Source organism: Diceros bicornis, chromosome 35 (assembly GCF_020826845.1).
Source record: "Diceros bicornis minor isolate mBicDic1 chromosome 35, mDicBic1.mat.cur, whole genome shotgun sequence".
Lineage (NCBI taxonomy): Eukaryota > Metazoa > Chordata > Mammalia > Perissodactyla > Rhinocerotidae > Diceros > Diceros bicornis.
This window is the reverse complement of record NC_080774.1, coordinates 8,762,333-8,776,460: the sequence shown is the minus strand read 5'-3', so window position 1 is coordinate 8,776,460 and position 14,128 is coordinate 8,762,333. Positions and strand designations below refer to the sequence as shown.

Sequence of the window (14,128 nt, the reverse complement as noted above, 5' to 3'; positions counted from 1 at the left end):
GAAGTGATATTCAAATTACTTAATAATCCAAATGGCATAAGTAATGACCAATCAGAATGGAGACCAGCCATAGAGATGAATAGAGTCTCGGAGGTCTTTGCTGTGCTAAACGTTAATCTTTTTAGGAATTAGATTGTGGTGAGATCCAGAGGGTTCTGGGCCAATGTGGACAAGGCAGGTGGAGATGGGTACTCTGAGAGTTAAGGGCAGCAGCTATTTACCAATAAGTAAGGAAAGATTTCAACATTTTAATGCCTGATGAAGCTGTATCAGTACATTCTGGCTGAATAGTAGCCCTGAATATGGTAAGATACTAAGGATATACACAAAAATGAAATAATTTTATTAGAGTGGTATCATTTGGGAAAACTTACTTTTTATCTTAAAAATTTCTTTAATTTTATATAACTTCTACACACTGCAAAAACCACAAAATGCATAAACTATTATAAGTTGAACAATCTTACTAACTGGAAAAATTCAAAAGATATTGGTAAAGATAGATGAAAGAATATAAAGCAAACAATTTGCAGAAATGAAACTATGAATGTTTCACTGAAAACAGAACAAACACAAAAGCATTTGCCTTCTAGCTACACAATAAAAAACCCTAAAAAAAAATGTGTAATCACCATTTCAGACATGTCATCCAGTGTTTGCCCTTTCATTTCATCGATTTCACTCTTCAATGCAGATACTCTTTCCAGCTCTTCTTGGGTATAACTATACCCAGATATACCCTTTTTCTCCTCAATAGTTTGCTAAAAGTAAAGATAAAAATAGGTGTAAAAAATGGGGTCCACAAAATGGGTGTCAAAACCAAGATGATTCCATAAGAAGTATACAGATTTAATACATAACAATAAAGTTGTAAATAAAATAAATTAGTTTAAAATCCTAAAGGACAATCTTTATTGACTTCAACAATAATTACATACCTTTATATGTTATAAACTTACACTAAATTTTACTATGGTATCTTCAGGTACATATCCAATCTTAGAATTTAGAATAATGCCATGCCATGTACTTAGCACAGAATCTAAAACACAGGATGCACTCAATAAATGTTTGCTGAATGAATTAATTCTCACATGATCAATTGTACTTGCGTTCACTAACTCATCTAAAATTTATTATATATATGCAAATGCGCCAAGCACAGTTCTAGGCACAAAATACATAGCAGTGAACAAAAAAGGAAAATAAAAGTCCCCTCCCTCAAAGAGCTGGCTTCTAGTGAGAGTAAATAAACAATATGTAAACAAAGTAAAATACATATAGTATGAAGTGAGAGTGGGGTTGGAATCTTAAATACCAGAGTGGTTAGAAAAGGTCTTCTTGAGAAGATGACATCTGAGCAAAGCCCTGAAGGAAGTGAGGAAGCAAGCCATACAGGTATCCAGGGGATCAGCAAGTGCAAAAGACATGATGTAAGAGCATACCTGGCCTTTTCAAGAAGCAGCTAGGAGACTGGTAGAGCTGAAAATGGAGTAAGAATGAGGTAGGAGTGGGGAGGAATCATATAGAACTCAGCTGGCTTGCCGGGACAGTCACAGTTTATGTCTATTGTCCTTTGCATTTTCAAAAAGTGTCCTAGTTTAGATGATAAATTATATATAAATTATATTGTTACCTTATTTTTAGGCCAATGAAAGAGCTTGGACTTATTTTAAATGAGATGGGAGGCTTGTTGGAAGGTTCACAGTAAAGGAATTTTATTTTATTTTTTTTGTGAGGACGATCAGCCCTGAGCTAACATCCATGCTAATCCTCCTCTTTTTGCTGAGGAAGACCGGCTCTGAGCTAACATCTATTGCCAATCCTCCTCCTTTTTTTCTTCCCCAAAGCCCAGTAGATAGTTGTCTGTCATAGCTGCACATCCTTCTAGTTGCTGTATATGGGACGCGGCCTCAGCATGGCCGGAGAAGTGGTGCGTCGGTGCGCACCCGGGATCCGAACCCGGGCCGCCAGTAGTGGAGTGCGCGCACTTAACCGCTAAGCCACTGGGCCGGCCCCAGAGTAAAGAAATTTTTTAACGATCACTTTAACATCTGTGCTGAGATCAAAATATAGAGGGGCAAGGGTGAGGGCAGGGAAGTCAGCAGAAGATTATTCCAATAATTCATGTTAAAGATGACGGTAGTGTGAATCACGTGGTGGTGGTACAGGTAATGAGAAGTACTTCTGTATACATTTTGAAGATTGATCCAACAAGATATCATGACAGATTAGATGTAGGATGTGAGGGAAAGTGAAGGGTAAAGAATGACTCCAAGGTTTCTGGCCTGAAGAACTGAGAGGATGGAGTTACTATTTGTTGAGATGAGGAAGACTTGAGAAGACCAGCTTTGAGAGAGTAGTGCACATCAGAAGGTTAGTTTTGGACATGTTAAAAATCTCAAATGTCTAGTAGATATCCAACAGAGAGGTCAAGACTTTATATGTACAAGATTGGAATTTGAGAAGAAATCCAGGCTGGAGATATAAATTTGTGAGTTGTCTGCATATAGAAGGTCTTCAAAGCCATGAGACAGGATAAGATCACCAAAAGAGTGAGGACAGAGAAGAGCTCCAAAGGCTAAGCATGGGAAACTCCAACATTTAGACCTTGGAGAAATGAGAAGAAATCAGCCATGGAGTAGGAACAGCAGAGTTAATAAGGGGAAAAAACCAGGAGAGTGTAGAGTACAAGAAGACAAGTACAGAAAAATTTTACAGGAAGAGGGAGTCATCAACTATGTCAAATACTGCTAACAGGTCAAGTAGGAAGAGGACTAAGAATTGACCATTGGCTTTAGCAACGTGAAGGTATTGGTGACCTTGACAAGAGAAATTTCAGTGGAATGCAAGTGTGAACACCTGATTGGAGAGGGTTCAAAAGAGGATGGAAGAACCAAAAGGAAAGAAAGACAAGGAGAGAGGGAATGGAAGCAGAGTTGGAATTTGAGGCTGCCAATAAGATTTGGACTCCTAAGAAAGGAGGAGAGGGAACTACAGAGTATTAGCCCAAAATTCTGTATGCAATTTCCTCTTTAGGCATTACCAAATCCTAAGCTGTGCACAAGCAGGGTAAGATTCCCAGAGGACAAGTGGAAATTAGCAGATAGGTTGCTAAAGAGCTGAGCAAAGATTTCAGCAGTCTCATAGTGCTAGGGAGATAGAGGTAGGAATTCAAAACTTATCGAAGTGTAGGGGCCTTGGTAAATGCCCCAGACTATCAGCTAAAACCCCAGAAGGGCTACTCCTTAGGAGTAAGGGCTACATCCTAGGATGAAGAGCTAGGTCCTAGGAATAAGGACTACTTTCTAGGAGTAAACTCTCTGCCACAGGAATAAGGGCTGCATCCTAGCAGTAAAAGAAAACTGGAAAAATACCAGCTCTAACAAAACTGGATCAAGGTAATCTACAAGAAAAAAAAAAAAAATCAAATGCTCTTTCAAGGAAGACAAATACATCCAGAGCCTGACATTCAATACAAAATTACTAGGTAAGCAAAGTAGCAGGAACAAATTGTCTGAAAATCAAGAGAAAAAATACAGACAATAGAAACAGACACTCAGATGAATTTATCTGACAAGACATGTAAAATAGCTGTGATTAATATATTAAAGAAAATAAATGAAAAGTTGGAGAATGTTACAAATAACTGAAATCTATAGAATAGAATCAAATGAAAATTCTAGAACTAAGAAACATAATAACTAATATTAAGAATTCAATACATGGATTACATAGCAGATTAGACACAACAAAAAAGGAAGATTAATGAACTGGAAGATAGCACAGAAGAAAAAAATCCAGATTAAATCAGAGTGAGAAAAAAAAAAGGAAAATGCAAAAAATATATTAAAAAAGCAAACACAAAACCCATAAGAAACATGGTAAATGGTGCAAAAGTCTAACAGACATGTAACTGTAACTGTATTTCAAGTAAGGGAAGAGAGAATGAGATGATAACAATATTCAAAGAAATACTGGCTGAGAACTTCCCAAAAACTGACAAAAGACATTAAGCCACAGATTTAAGAAACTTTACAGACCCCAAGCCAGATAAATAAAAAAGAAAAGCACACTTAGGAAAATCATAGTAAAACTGCTGAAAAGCGAAAGACAGAAAGAGAATCTTAAAAGCAACCAGAGAATACCACACTACCTTAGAAAACAACAAGACTAAGAACAGAAATAATGGAAGCCAGACAACAACGGAACTAATCTTTGAAGTGCTGAAAGAAAATAGCTGCTGGGCCGGCCCTGTGGCTTAGTGGTTAAGTGCGTGTGCTCCGCTACTGGCAGCCCCGGTTCGGATCCCGGGCGTGCACTGACACACCACTTCTCCGGCCATGCTGAGGCCGTGTCCCACGTACAGCAATTAGAAGGATGTGCAACTATGACATACAACTATCTACTGGGGCTTTGGGGAAAAAAAGGAGGAGGATTGGCAATAGATGTTAGCTCAGAGCCGGTCTTCCTCAGCAAAAAAAAAAAAAAAAAAGAGGAGGATTAGCATGGATGTTAGCTCAGGGCTGACCTTCCTCACAAAAAGAAAAAAAAAGAAAGAAAGAAAACAGCTGCCAAACAAGAATTTTCTATTCAGTGAAACTGTGCTTCAAAATGAAGGTGGAGTAAAGATGTTTCAAGAAAAACAAAAACTGAAAGGATTTATCACCAGCAGACCTACACTAAATGAAATACTGAAAATGAGCTCATCACACAGAAGGAAAATGATCCCAACAGAATAATGATGATGCAAGAAGGAAAGAAGAGGCACAAAAAGAGTAAACATGCAGATAAATCTAGAATAATAATGAATATAATATCATGTAGGATTTAAGTTATACATAGAATTAAAAAATCTATATCCACAAAGCACAAAATATGAAAAGGAGGTAAACGGGGCTAAAGTGTTGTAAGGTTCTTGCATTGCCCAGGATATAGTAAAATAAAAAATTCAGGGAAGACTGTAATCAGTAAAAGGTAGCATGTTATAATCTCTGGCATAAGAACTAAAAAAGTAATAGGGATAACAAAAAGAAGCTACAACCAGTAAGCTAAAAGAGGAGAAACACGGAAGATAACAATACTTGACTAATACAAGAGAAGGGAAGAAACGAGAAAAAAGGAATGAAGAGCAGATGAGACAAATAGAAAACTTTGAAAAATCAGTAATATATTAAATATAAAAGGATTAAATACTTGAATTAAAAGACAAGGACTGCCACACTGTATAAAAATATAAAGCCTAACTATATGTTTCTTACAAGATATACACAATAAACATAAGGATGGAGAAAGGCTGAAAGGATGCAAAAAATATATGTCATTTAAACATTATAAGAAAGTCTGTGTGGCTGTATTAATAACAGATAAGTATGTTTTAAGGCAAGAGATATTACCAGAGATAAAAAAAGGGACCTTTAATAATTAACAAAGGGAAAATTTAATAGGGAGATAATGATACTAAATTTGCATGGACAAATAACATAATCTTAGGATATTTGCAGTGGATATTGCAGGTGCTCTGCCCTGATCTGCTTACTGGGCCAGTGTACCCATCCCCCCAGCTGTTGTGAGAATAGGCTGTTAATCGCTTACAAATTGCCCCTGCTTCAAAGTGTGCCCTTGGCTGGAAAGGAACTGTATCATGGTGGTAGTGAGAGCGTTCATAGCAAATGACTGACTGACATAGGGGTACAAAAGGGTAACCCTCCTGTCTAAAGATGAGACCAACCTGGTGATGTAATTTGTGTTCCAGAGCTCCTCATGGGATCAGACTGAAACCGGACTCCAAATGAATCCACATTTCCCCCCTGCTTCATCTACTTCATTCACTTCCTTTCTCTTAAGAGCACTGTCTGAATTAATCATGCGAGGAGGAATAAGAATTCTTGTTTCAGGTTCTGCTTCTAGAGAAGCTGACCAAACTATAAGGTTGGGCTTCTAGAGTGGATCACTCACTGGCTGAATGGAACTGAGGGATCCATCACCGGTGGCAGGTAGAGTACTGTTAGTCCCAGGCATGTTGTAGCAGTGCAATTGCTAAGATTTGTGGTGAACTGGGGCAGAATATAAGTGAAAGAGGATTGTGGTGGCTCTGAGAATGGACTGCTCAGATCTCCTTCAAGAAAGCCTGCTGAGAGGAACAGAGTTGACTGATAGCCATAACTGCTGCCCCTCTGGATCCATCATGTTTGTACCAAGGCCATGCTTCCCCTGGGCTATTCCCAGCCAATGAATGAGCACAGCAGTAGTACTAGTGCTGGCCCATTCCTGCCTGAAAGGAGACTCCTCTAATTGGTGACTGTGTCAGGAACTCCCCATCATCCTGACCAAAACTTTCTCAAAACTGAGCTATAGTCTGAGGCTCTTCCTATCCAATCCTCCTTCCTTCTCCCTCTCCTTGTACAGATGTCAGACTTACATTAGAGCCTAAAGGCTTTTCCTCCCTCCTCCTGCTCCCTTCCTTTTATCTTTCATAAGTGTTTCCTCCAATAATTCTCTTGTATATCTAATCCTATCTTGGTGTCTGCTTCTTAGGGAACCTGAACTGTCACAGGCTGTTGCAACAGCTGGTGCAATGCTGCTGGCGTTGAGAAGTATGAAGAAACAGTAACTATAAGGACTAAGGAATTGAGGTGGACATTGCTAAGCCGCACTGACAGTTGAAGAGGTACAATGACAGACTCAAATGCATCAATTAGTAATTTAAAGCAAAGTGATAAGGTCAGAGAACCTCCTTAGCAGCTTTAAAGAGATCTTCATTTCCTATGGCTGAAGGGCAGAGGGAGCTGAAAACCAGGCACAAGACTTAAATGTAAGACTGGCAAAACTTCAGAAAAGGCTGAATATATTCTATGTCAAAGTCAGAGCTTTGATAGGGAAGAGAAAGGGTGCTGAGCCTGGGATGGGGATATCTAGATAGATTCACTCGAGAACCTTGAACCCCCAGATTATCTTGTATTCTCTGAGCAGTGGCAAGTGGCTTAGTTTGTTGGTCAGGGGCCTGGAAGAAGCAAGATAGCAAGATTGGAAGATTGGGGACAAGGAGGTCTGGGGAAGAGGTATGTGAATGGACCTATGCGAGTAGGCACTAAGTTTGAAGATCTTTTCATCACATGTTAATGGCCACCAGAGAATGTCCACAGCAGAAGAGGCACTAAACAACCAAGTGGAAAGGATGATTTGGCCAGTAGATGTCAGCCAGCCTCTGTCACTGGCCATTCAGTGCTTGGACAATGGGCTCATGAACAGAATGGCTGTGTTGGCAGAGATGGAGGGTAAGAACGGGCCAGATAGCATGGCCTCTCTCTCACTAATGCGCATCTAGCTACTGCCACTACCAAACATCTGACCTGGCAGCAACAGAGACAAATCTTGAGCTCCCGGCGTGTAATCATCCCTTGAGGAAACCAATCATCTACTTAGTGGCAATTTGATAACATCAGATCCTTTCTGCCCTGAAAAGGGCAACATTTCATCCTGATTGAGGCTGACTTATATTCTGACTCATTTTCTTGCCCACAGTGCTTCAGCCAGCACCACTACCCAAGGGCTCAGAGTGTCTGGTCAACTGATATGGGATTCCACATCATATCACCTCAGCCCAAGAGACTTACTTTATGGCAAAGGAGGTGTGGTGGTGGACACATGACCATGGGATTCAGTCACTGTACCACATACCATACCATCCAGAAAGCTAATGACCTGACAGAATAGTGGAAGAGCCTTGGAGCTAGTGGCCTGTGAGAATGGATTCTACTCTTCAGGATGGAGAGTACATCTTAAACCAATGTCCATTATATGGTGCTGTGTTCCAAACAGACAGAACACACAGGTTTTGGAACCATGAAATAAAAGTATGAATCTCAACACACACCAGGATTCCCACTTATCTATTTAGGGAATTATGCTTCCTTTCTAGATAACTTTATGCTCTGTATAAATGTATAGAGGTTCTGGCTTCCAGAGTGGGCACGCTTACACCAGAGGGTACATTAAGAGGTCCTCTAAACTTAAGCTCTGGCTACCATCTTGTCACTTGGGCTCCTCATACCCCTAGACCAGCAGGCAAAGATAATACTAGTAGACATCATAAGGCTATACAGATGCTGCTATACGATGGGGGCAGATAGGAATATGTTTGGCACTCAGGTGATCCTTAGGGCATATCTTGGTATTCCCGTGCCCAGTTTTATCAGTAAATGGGTAAATATAGAAACCACAGCCTAATAAGGACATGTTTACTAGAATCTCAGACCTCTTAAAGATGAGGGACTGGGTCATCCCACCAAGTAAGTCATCGAGACCAGTGGAGGTACTAGCCAAATGTGAGGGAAATCTAGAATGGATAGTAGAAGAAGGGGATGTTGAGTATCAATTATATCCTTGGGACCAAATGTAGCAATGAGAGTTTTAATTTGTCCCACTAACCTTCCTCCTATCAGTTTTCCTAGAAATTGTGACCAGCCAGAAACCCATAGAAGCTATACTTGGATGGAGTGAATTTAACATGACAAACAAGTAGGTGTTTGGTGCCCCACTCAGACCTCATCTGTAGGCTGCTATGAGTGTTGACTGCTAATGGTTCACAGTTGCCCCTTCTTCAGAGAATGCCCTCAGCCCAATGGGAGCTGCCTCATCTAGGAGGTTACATCCTGCCACAGCCAGTGACTGACTAATATGGGAGTATAAAAGGCCAGCCCCCTTGCCTCAAGATGGAATCAATTCCACGGTGCAATGTGTGTTCCCAAGTTCTTCATGGGAGCAAAATGAAGCTGTCTCCAGTCAGGACTACGTTCTTGCTTGTTTTTTCCTGCTGCCCCATCTGCTTCCCTCACTCTACTTCTTCTGAAGGCACTCTCTCTCTCAATCAATCACTTGTACAAAGTATTCCCTTCTCAGGCTCTGTTTCCAGGGAACCCAGCTTAAGAAAAAATATAAAGCAAAAACTGATAGAACTAAAAGGAGAAACAGACAAAGCAACAATCATAGAGATTTTAACACATCTCTCTCAATAACTGATGGAACAAGCAGACAAAAATATCAATAGGAATATGGAAGATTTCAATGTTATGGTTAATACACTTGACGGAATTGACATATAGAGAATACCATCCCCAACAACTGCATAATGTATATTCTTTTCAACCGTGCATGGAGCAATTACCAAAATAGACCACAGGCTGGGCCATAATGCAATACTCAACAAATCTCAAAGGACTGAAATCACAGAGTATGTTCTCTGGTCAGAGTGGAAATAAGTAGAAATCAGTAACAGAAAGGTAACTAGAAAATCCCCAAATGCTTGGTTTTAAGCAATAACTCATAGGTCAAAGAAATCACAATGGAAATTAGAAAATATTTTGAAGTGAACAATAACGCAGTTACTACCTATCAATTTTAAAAGTGCCATTAGAATCTATGTTTCATGCATGGTAAATTTTCAATCTTAAATTCCCTAGAAGCAAACAATATTCAACAGCATGAAACAGAAAAGTTCATACTGCCAGCTAACCACAACCAGCTGAAACTTTGTTTACCGCTACCAGATTATTACTAGCTGGGAAACCAATATCCTGATGAAATACTTTCCCGAGGGTGAAAGGAAAAAAAAATGTGAAACCAAGAAAACTCAGAGGAACTGGCATGCACAATGAGAACAGCTTTGCTGTTAGAGGGACTACTCTGGGTTTAACTCTTTTCTGACAATCAAGGCACAAATATATCAGGAACAAGCCTGACATACTTACAAGGCAAACTTCCATATAGTACTTTCCCTGAATATTTTTTTCCAATGCTCCACAGAAGCGGCTGCTTAGAAATTTCTGCCCAGCAGGCCACAATTAATAAATATTTTACAGTCATTCTCTTGGTATGATAATTTTGCTCATATTAAAGCTAACCAAAAGAAAAACCTACTTGAAATTCAACTTCTATTAATTAACCCAAAGTCATCACACATAAAAAGTTATTGCTTACTGCTACACTAAAAATAAACGAATCAGCTTATATAACATCTCTGTAATTAATCAGAGAAAATTAATAATTTTATGGTTTTTCTAGTAAAAATAATGACCTCAGTATAAAGCTATAACTCATAAACCTCCTGGCATTTGTATTTCTAGCACTCCAAGATAATATTGTATTACCAGTTGATGCTGAATATTTTCATGACGTTGCTTAAGAAGTTCTTCTGTTCTCTGCAAAAGACCGAATTCAGCTTTAAATTCAGCTATTATCTGATGCTTCTTTTTGAAAACTGTACTCTTGCTTCGAAGTTTACTGACATACCGTTTGAACTGTAAAAGAACACAATATGTAATTTAATGAGTAGAAAAGTAGCTGCTAAAAATCATATATAACTTCAACGTATTAGAAAAAATTTTCTTTTCTACTGTCCAACATGTGTGTCACAAGTATATAATAACTTAGTTTTATTAGAAACCTTGAAAAGACTAATTGCTCAATTAAAATACTTTGTGTATGTTTTTATTTTTTGGATCCATCTAATTATTATAAATCCTTATGTAAAAGCTATTCATTTGGGGCTTTACAAATAAGGATTAGGAAAACAGAAACTCAACTCTATAAAAGAAAAAAGGTTAAAAAATAAAAGAAGGAAAAGTAGGAGACCAGGTCTGGCTGTGGTATTATATTTCTCATGTACTGTACTATTTTGGCAGCACTGGATCTACTGGGATTAATACAGCTAATCAGAAGAGTCAACACTTGTAGCTACTATTTATCCTTTAAGAAATGTACTGTAACCATGTACTCTAAGGAGCATCTGAGACATTGGGATGAAACTCATCCCAAAGGTTAAAAAGCTAAGAATATTCCAAGTTAGTGGGAAAATACAGTTGCTTAATTCAGCTATTTACTTACTAATGATATTCAAGTTATAACTACGCTACTCTAATGGAAAGACCCTGTTATTAAGTAATACCAACTACAGTTTAGAAAAGCAAATGAAATGAAAATTTAAAGGAATTCATTTGATAAGTAGTATTTATTAACTATTATGTACTAGGCACTGTGCCAGCCACTGAAAATACAACTCTAAACAAGATAGTCACAGGTCCTGCCCTCATCAAGCTTAAGGAATAGTGAGGAAAACAAACAAATTGAACTGATGTTTACAACCGTAGTGAACACTGTGAAAAAGTGAAGGGGCCCTAAAAATAAATAATAGTTTAACCTGGGTTGGGATGAAGGTAGGAAAGGTGGGGTTGGGATTTAGGGGAGGTGGGTTATGGCAAGCTTCTGAAAATAATTATACTTAAGCCAAGACTGAAGAAGCAGGAGTGTGTTAGAGGAAGGAGGAAGAAGTAGGGAAGACTATTTCAGGTAGAGGAAACAGCAGGTGTAAGGGTCCTGAGGCCCAGGCTCATTAAAAGTATTGCTTAATATGAGAAGCAAATGTGAGAAATTTCTGGTATTTCTGAAACAAAACATAATATTTTTTTTTTTTTTTTGTGAGGAGATCAGCCCTGAGCTAACATCCGCCAATCCTCCTCTTTTTTTTTTTGCTGAGGAAGACAGCCCTGGGCTAACATCGGTGCCTATCTTCCTCCACTTTATATGGGACGCCGCCACAGCATGGCTTACCAAGCAGTGCGTCGGTGCGCGCCCGGGATCCGAACCAGCGAACCCCGGGCCGCCGCAGCGGAGCGCGCGCACTTAACCGCTTGCGCCACCGGGCCGGCCCCCAAAACATAATATTTTTTAACAAGTCACTTCCTCTTATGTACCATTAGTACTAATAACTCCCAGATGTTTTTTACTACACAAAATAATTTTTTTCTGCTCTAACTATCCTTCTATTAACTACATTATAAAGAAACTTTCCATGGTAAGATTCTGGCCTATTATATTTAAACACATCACTTCAAAACAAAAGTAAGTTTCCATATCATATGAGACAATTCTTTGAAAATCTTAGCCTTTTTAATGTCCCATCTTTTTTAAGATTAATTTTGGTGGGAGAGGGTTAGAAATAATTTTATAAATAATAAAATTAATGAACATATTACTGAAATTTTGGAAAACATGACAAATTCACTCACAGCTACTATCCCAACGCAAGCTCAATTACCATGTTGGTATTTTTTCTTCTAAGTTTTAAGTCTAAATCTAAGGTCAGCGATTCTAAATTGTAAGGTAGCAAATTAGGAAGTATAATATTTCTAAAATTTAAGTGTTTTTTTCCCTTAAAGACTTGATTGATTCCTGAGTATACAAAAAAGTCCTTAAAAATAGTAAGATTAAAAATTCTTCACATAAAAATAACCTTCTAATTCCTAGTTTAGACATATTTTAAAATGTGACTTAAACTTTGAAAGAAATGAAAACATTGTGTTTTAGAGGAAGGAAGTTCGAAATATTTTTCTAACCGTGATTAAGACAGTTTTAATATTAAGGAATCCAGCCCACACACAGCAAATTACCCATGGCTGGATTACAGAAACGGTTTTAAAATTTTAAGTCATACCAATGTACCTAGAAGTCTCACAAGGTACAATTTTTCCTTTTAAAGAATAAATGTGTAAGCCTGACATAACCACAGACTCAGAATCCCTAGAGTAACTGTATGTTCTATTAAAAGTGTCCTGGGCAAAGTGCCCAAAATGAAATCAACCCTGTTCATCTGCTATCCTCTGTATTATCTAGGCCAATTTTCCCCTTCTCTGTCTTGCTGTGCTCCAGAACTATTTTTAAAAGCTAAAAGCTATAAATGTTTTTGGTGAAAGAACAAACCCACCAATTACTCAATGTGCTCTATGCTGATTGGTTATTATTTGACATTCACTGGATAAACTACCAAAGGGAAGGGTAGTCAGGGTCAGATTAATGACGGTTCCATACAATTAAGCAGCAGGTGACTATCAAAGCACTCTAGGGGCTCTACTACCTCTAATGAATTAGACGAAAGAAAACTCATTATTAATGTTTTTCTTCCATTGGAAGTTTCTTCTATCACTTGGATTTTAGGGTATTTCTGAATTTTCAAATTAAAAAAAAACCATGATGAACATATTGAAGCTAAATCTTCAGACACATTCTTACTAATTTCTATAGGACATATTTCTAGAAATAGAAGGAAACAGAGTTTTGATACATTCTGCCACACTGCCTTTCAAAGGCTATTTATAGTACTTTTTATAATTGTCAATTTGATAAGTAAAATAGCATCTTACTTTTTATTTGCACTTCTTTATTGGGGAACTTCACTTTTTCGTCATGTTCATTGTGCATCCATGGGGCTTTTTTTTAAATGACTTGCCTGTCTTTGGCCCAATTTTATTGGAGCTTTTGACTTTTTCCTGTGGATCTGTAACAGTGATTCTCAAACTTCCTGGTCTCAGGAACCCTTTATATACTTTTAAAGTTATTGAAAATCTCAAAGGGATTTTGTTTATGTAGACTGCTGGCATGGTAAATTTGAGCGGAAAGAACAGAATTTTCAATTAATGGATCTCTTACTTCATAACAATAAAAAAATCAATTCTAACTGGATTATAGACTTAAGTGAAAGACAAAACTAAAAATCTTTTAGAATACAGGAAAATATCACTGATTTTGAGATAGGAAAGGATTTCTTAAACAAGACACACAAAAAAGCACAAACTGAAAATAGATGATTGGTAAACTTAACTTTGCTAAAATTAAGAACTTACATTTATCAAAATATGTATTAAGAGATTAAGAATATATAAATTTTATTTTTTTATTTATTTTTATTTTTTCTCCCCCAAAGCCCCAGTAGATAGTTGTATGTCACAGCTGCACATCCTTCTAGTTGCTGTATGTGGGACTCGGCCTCAGCATGGCCGGAGAAGTGGTGCGTCGGTGCACGCCCGGGATCTGAACCCCGGCCGCCAGCAGCGGGCCGCCAGCAGCAGCAGTGCACGCACTTAACTGCTAAGCCACGGGGCCAGCCCAAGAGATTAAGAATATAAATCAGAAATTGGGAAAACATTTTGAAACCCATTAAACCAATAAAGGATTTGTATCCAAAATATATAAATTAAGCCTACAAATCAACGAGAAAAAGGCAAATAATCTAACAGAAAAATGGATAAAATACTTGAATAGGCACTTCATAGAAGAGAAAACCAAAAATGGCCAA

The 14,128-nt window shown here is 38.1% G+C and overlaps 1 protein-coding gene across 2 annotated transcripts in view; it reads right to left on the bottom strand.

Moving 5' to 3' along the window:
• The window catches only part of IFT81 (intraflagellar transport 81), a 77,883-nt gene that overhangs the window by 23,456 nt on the left and 40,299 nt on the right, over positions 1–14,128 (bottom strand). For both annotated transcript variants that reach the window (XM_058531394.1, XM_058531395.1), the window contains exons 12-13: positions 10,149–10,298; positions 633–761 (exon numbers count right to left, since the gene is read on the bottom strand). In XM_058531394.1, coding sequence (XP_058387377.1) covers positions 633–761; positions 10,149–10,298 — 279 coding nt within the window. The remainder of the gene's footprint in view (positions 1–632; positions 762–10,148; positions 10,299–14,128) is intronic.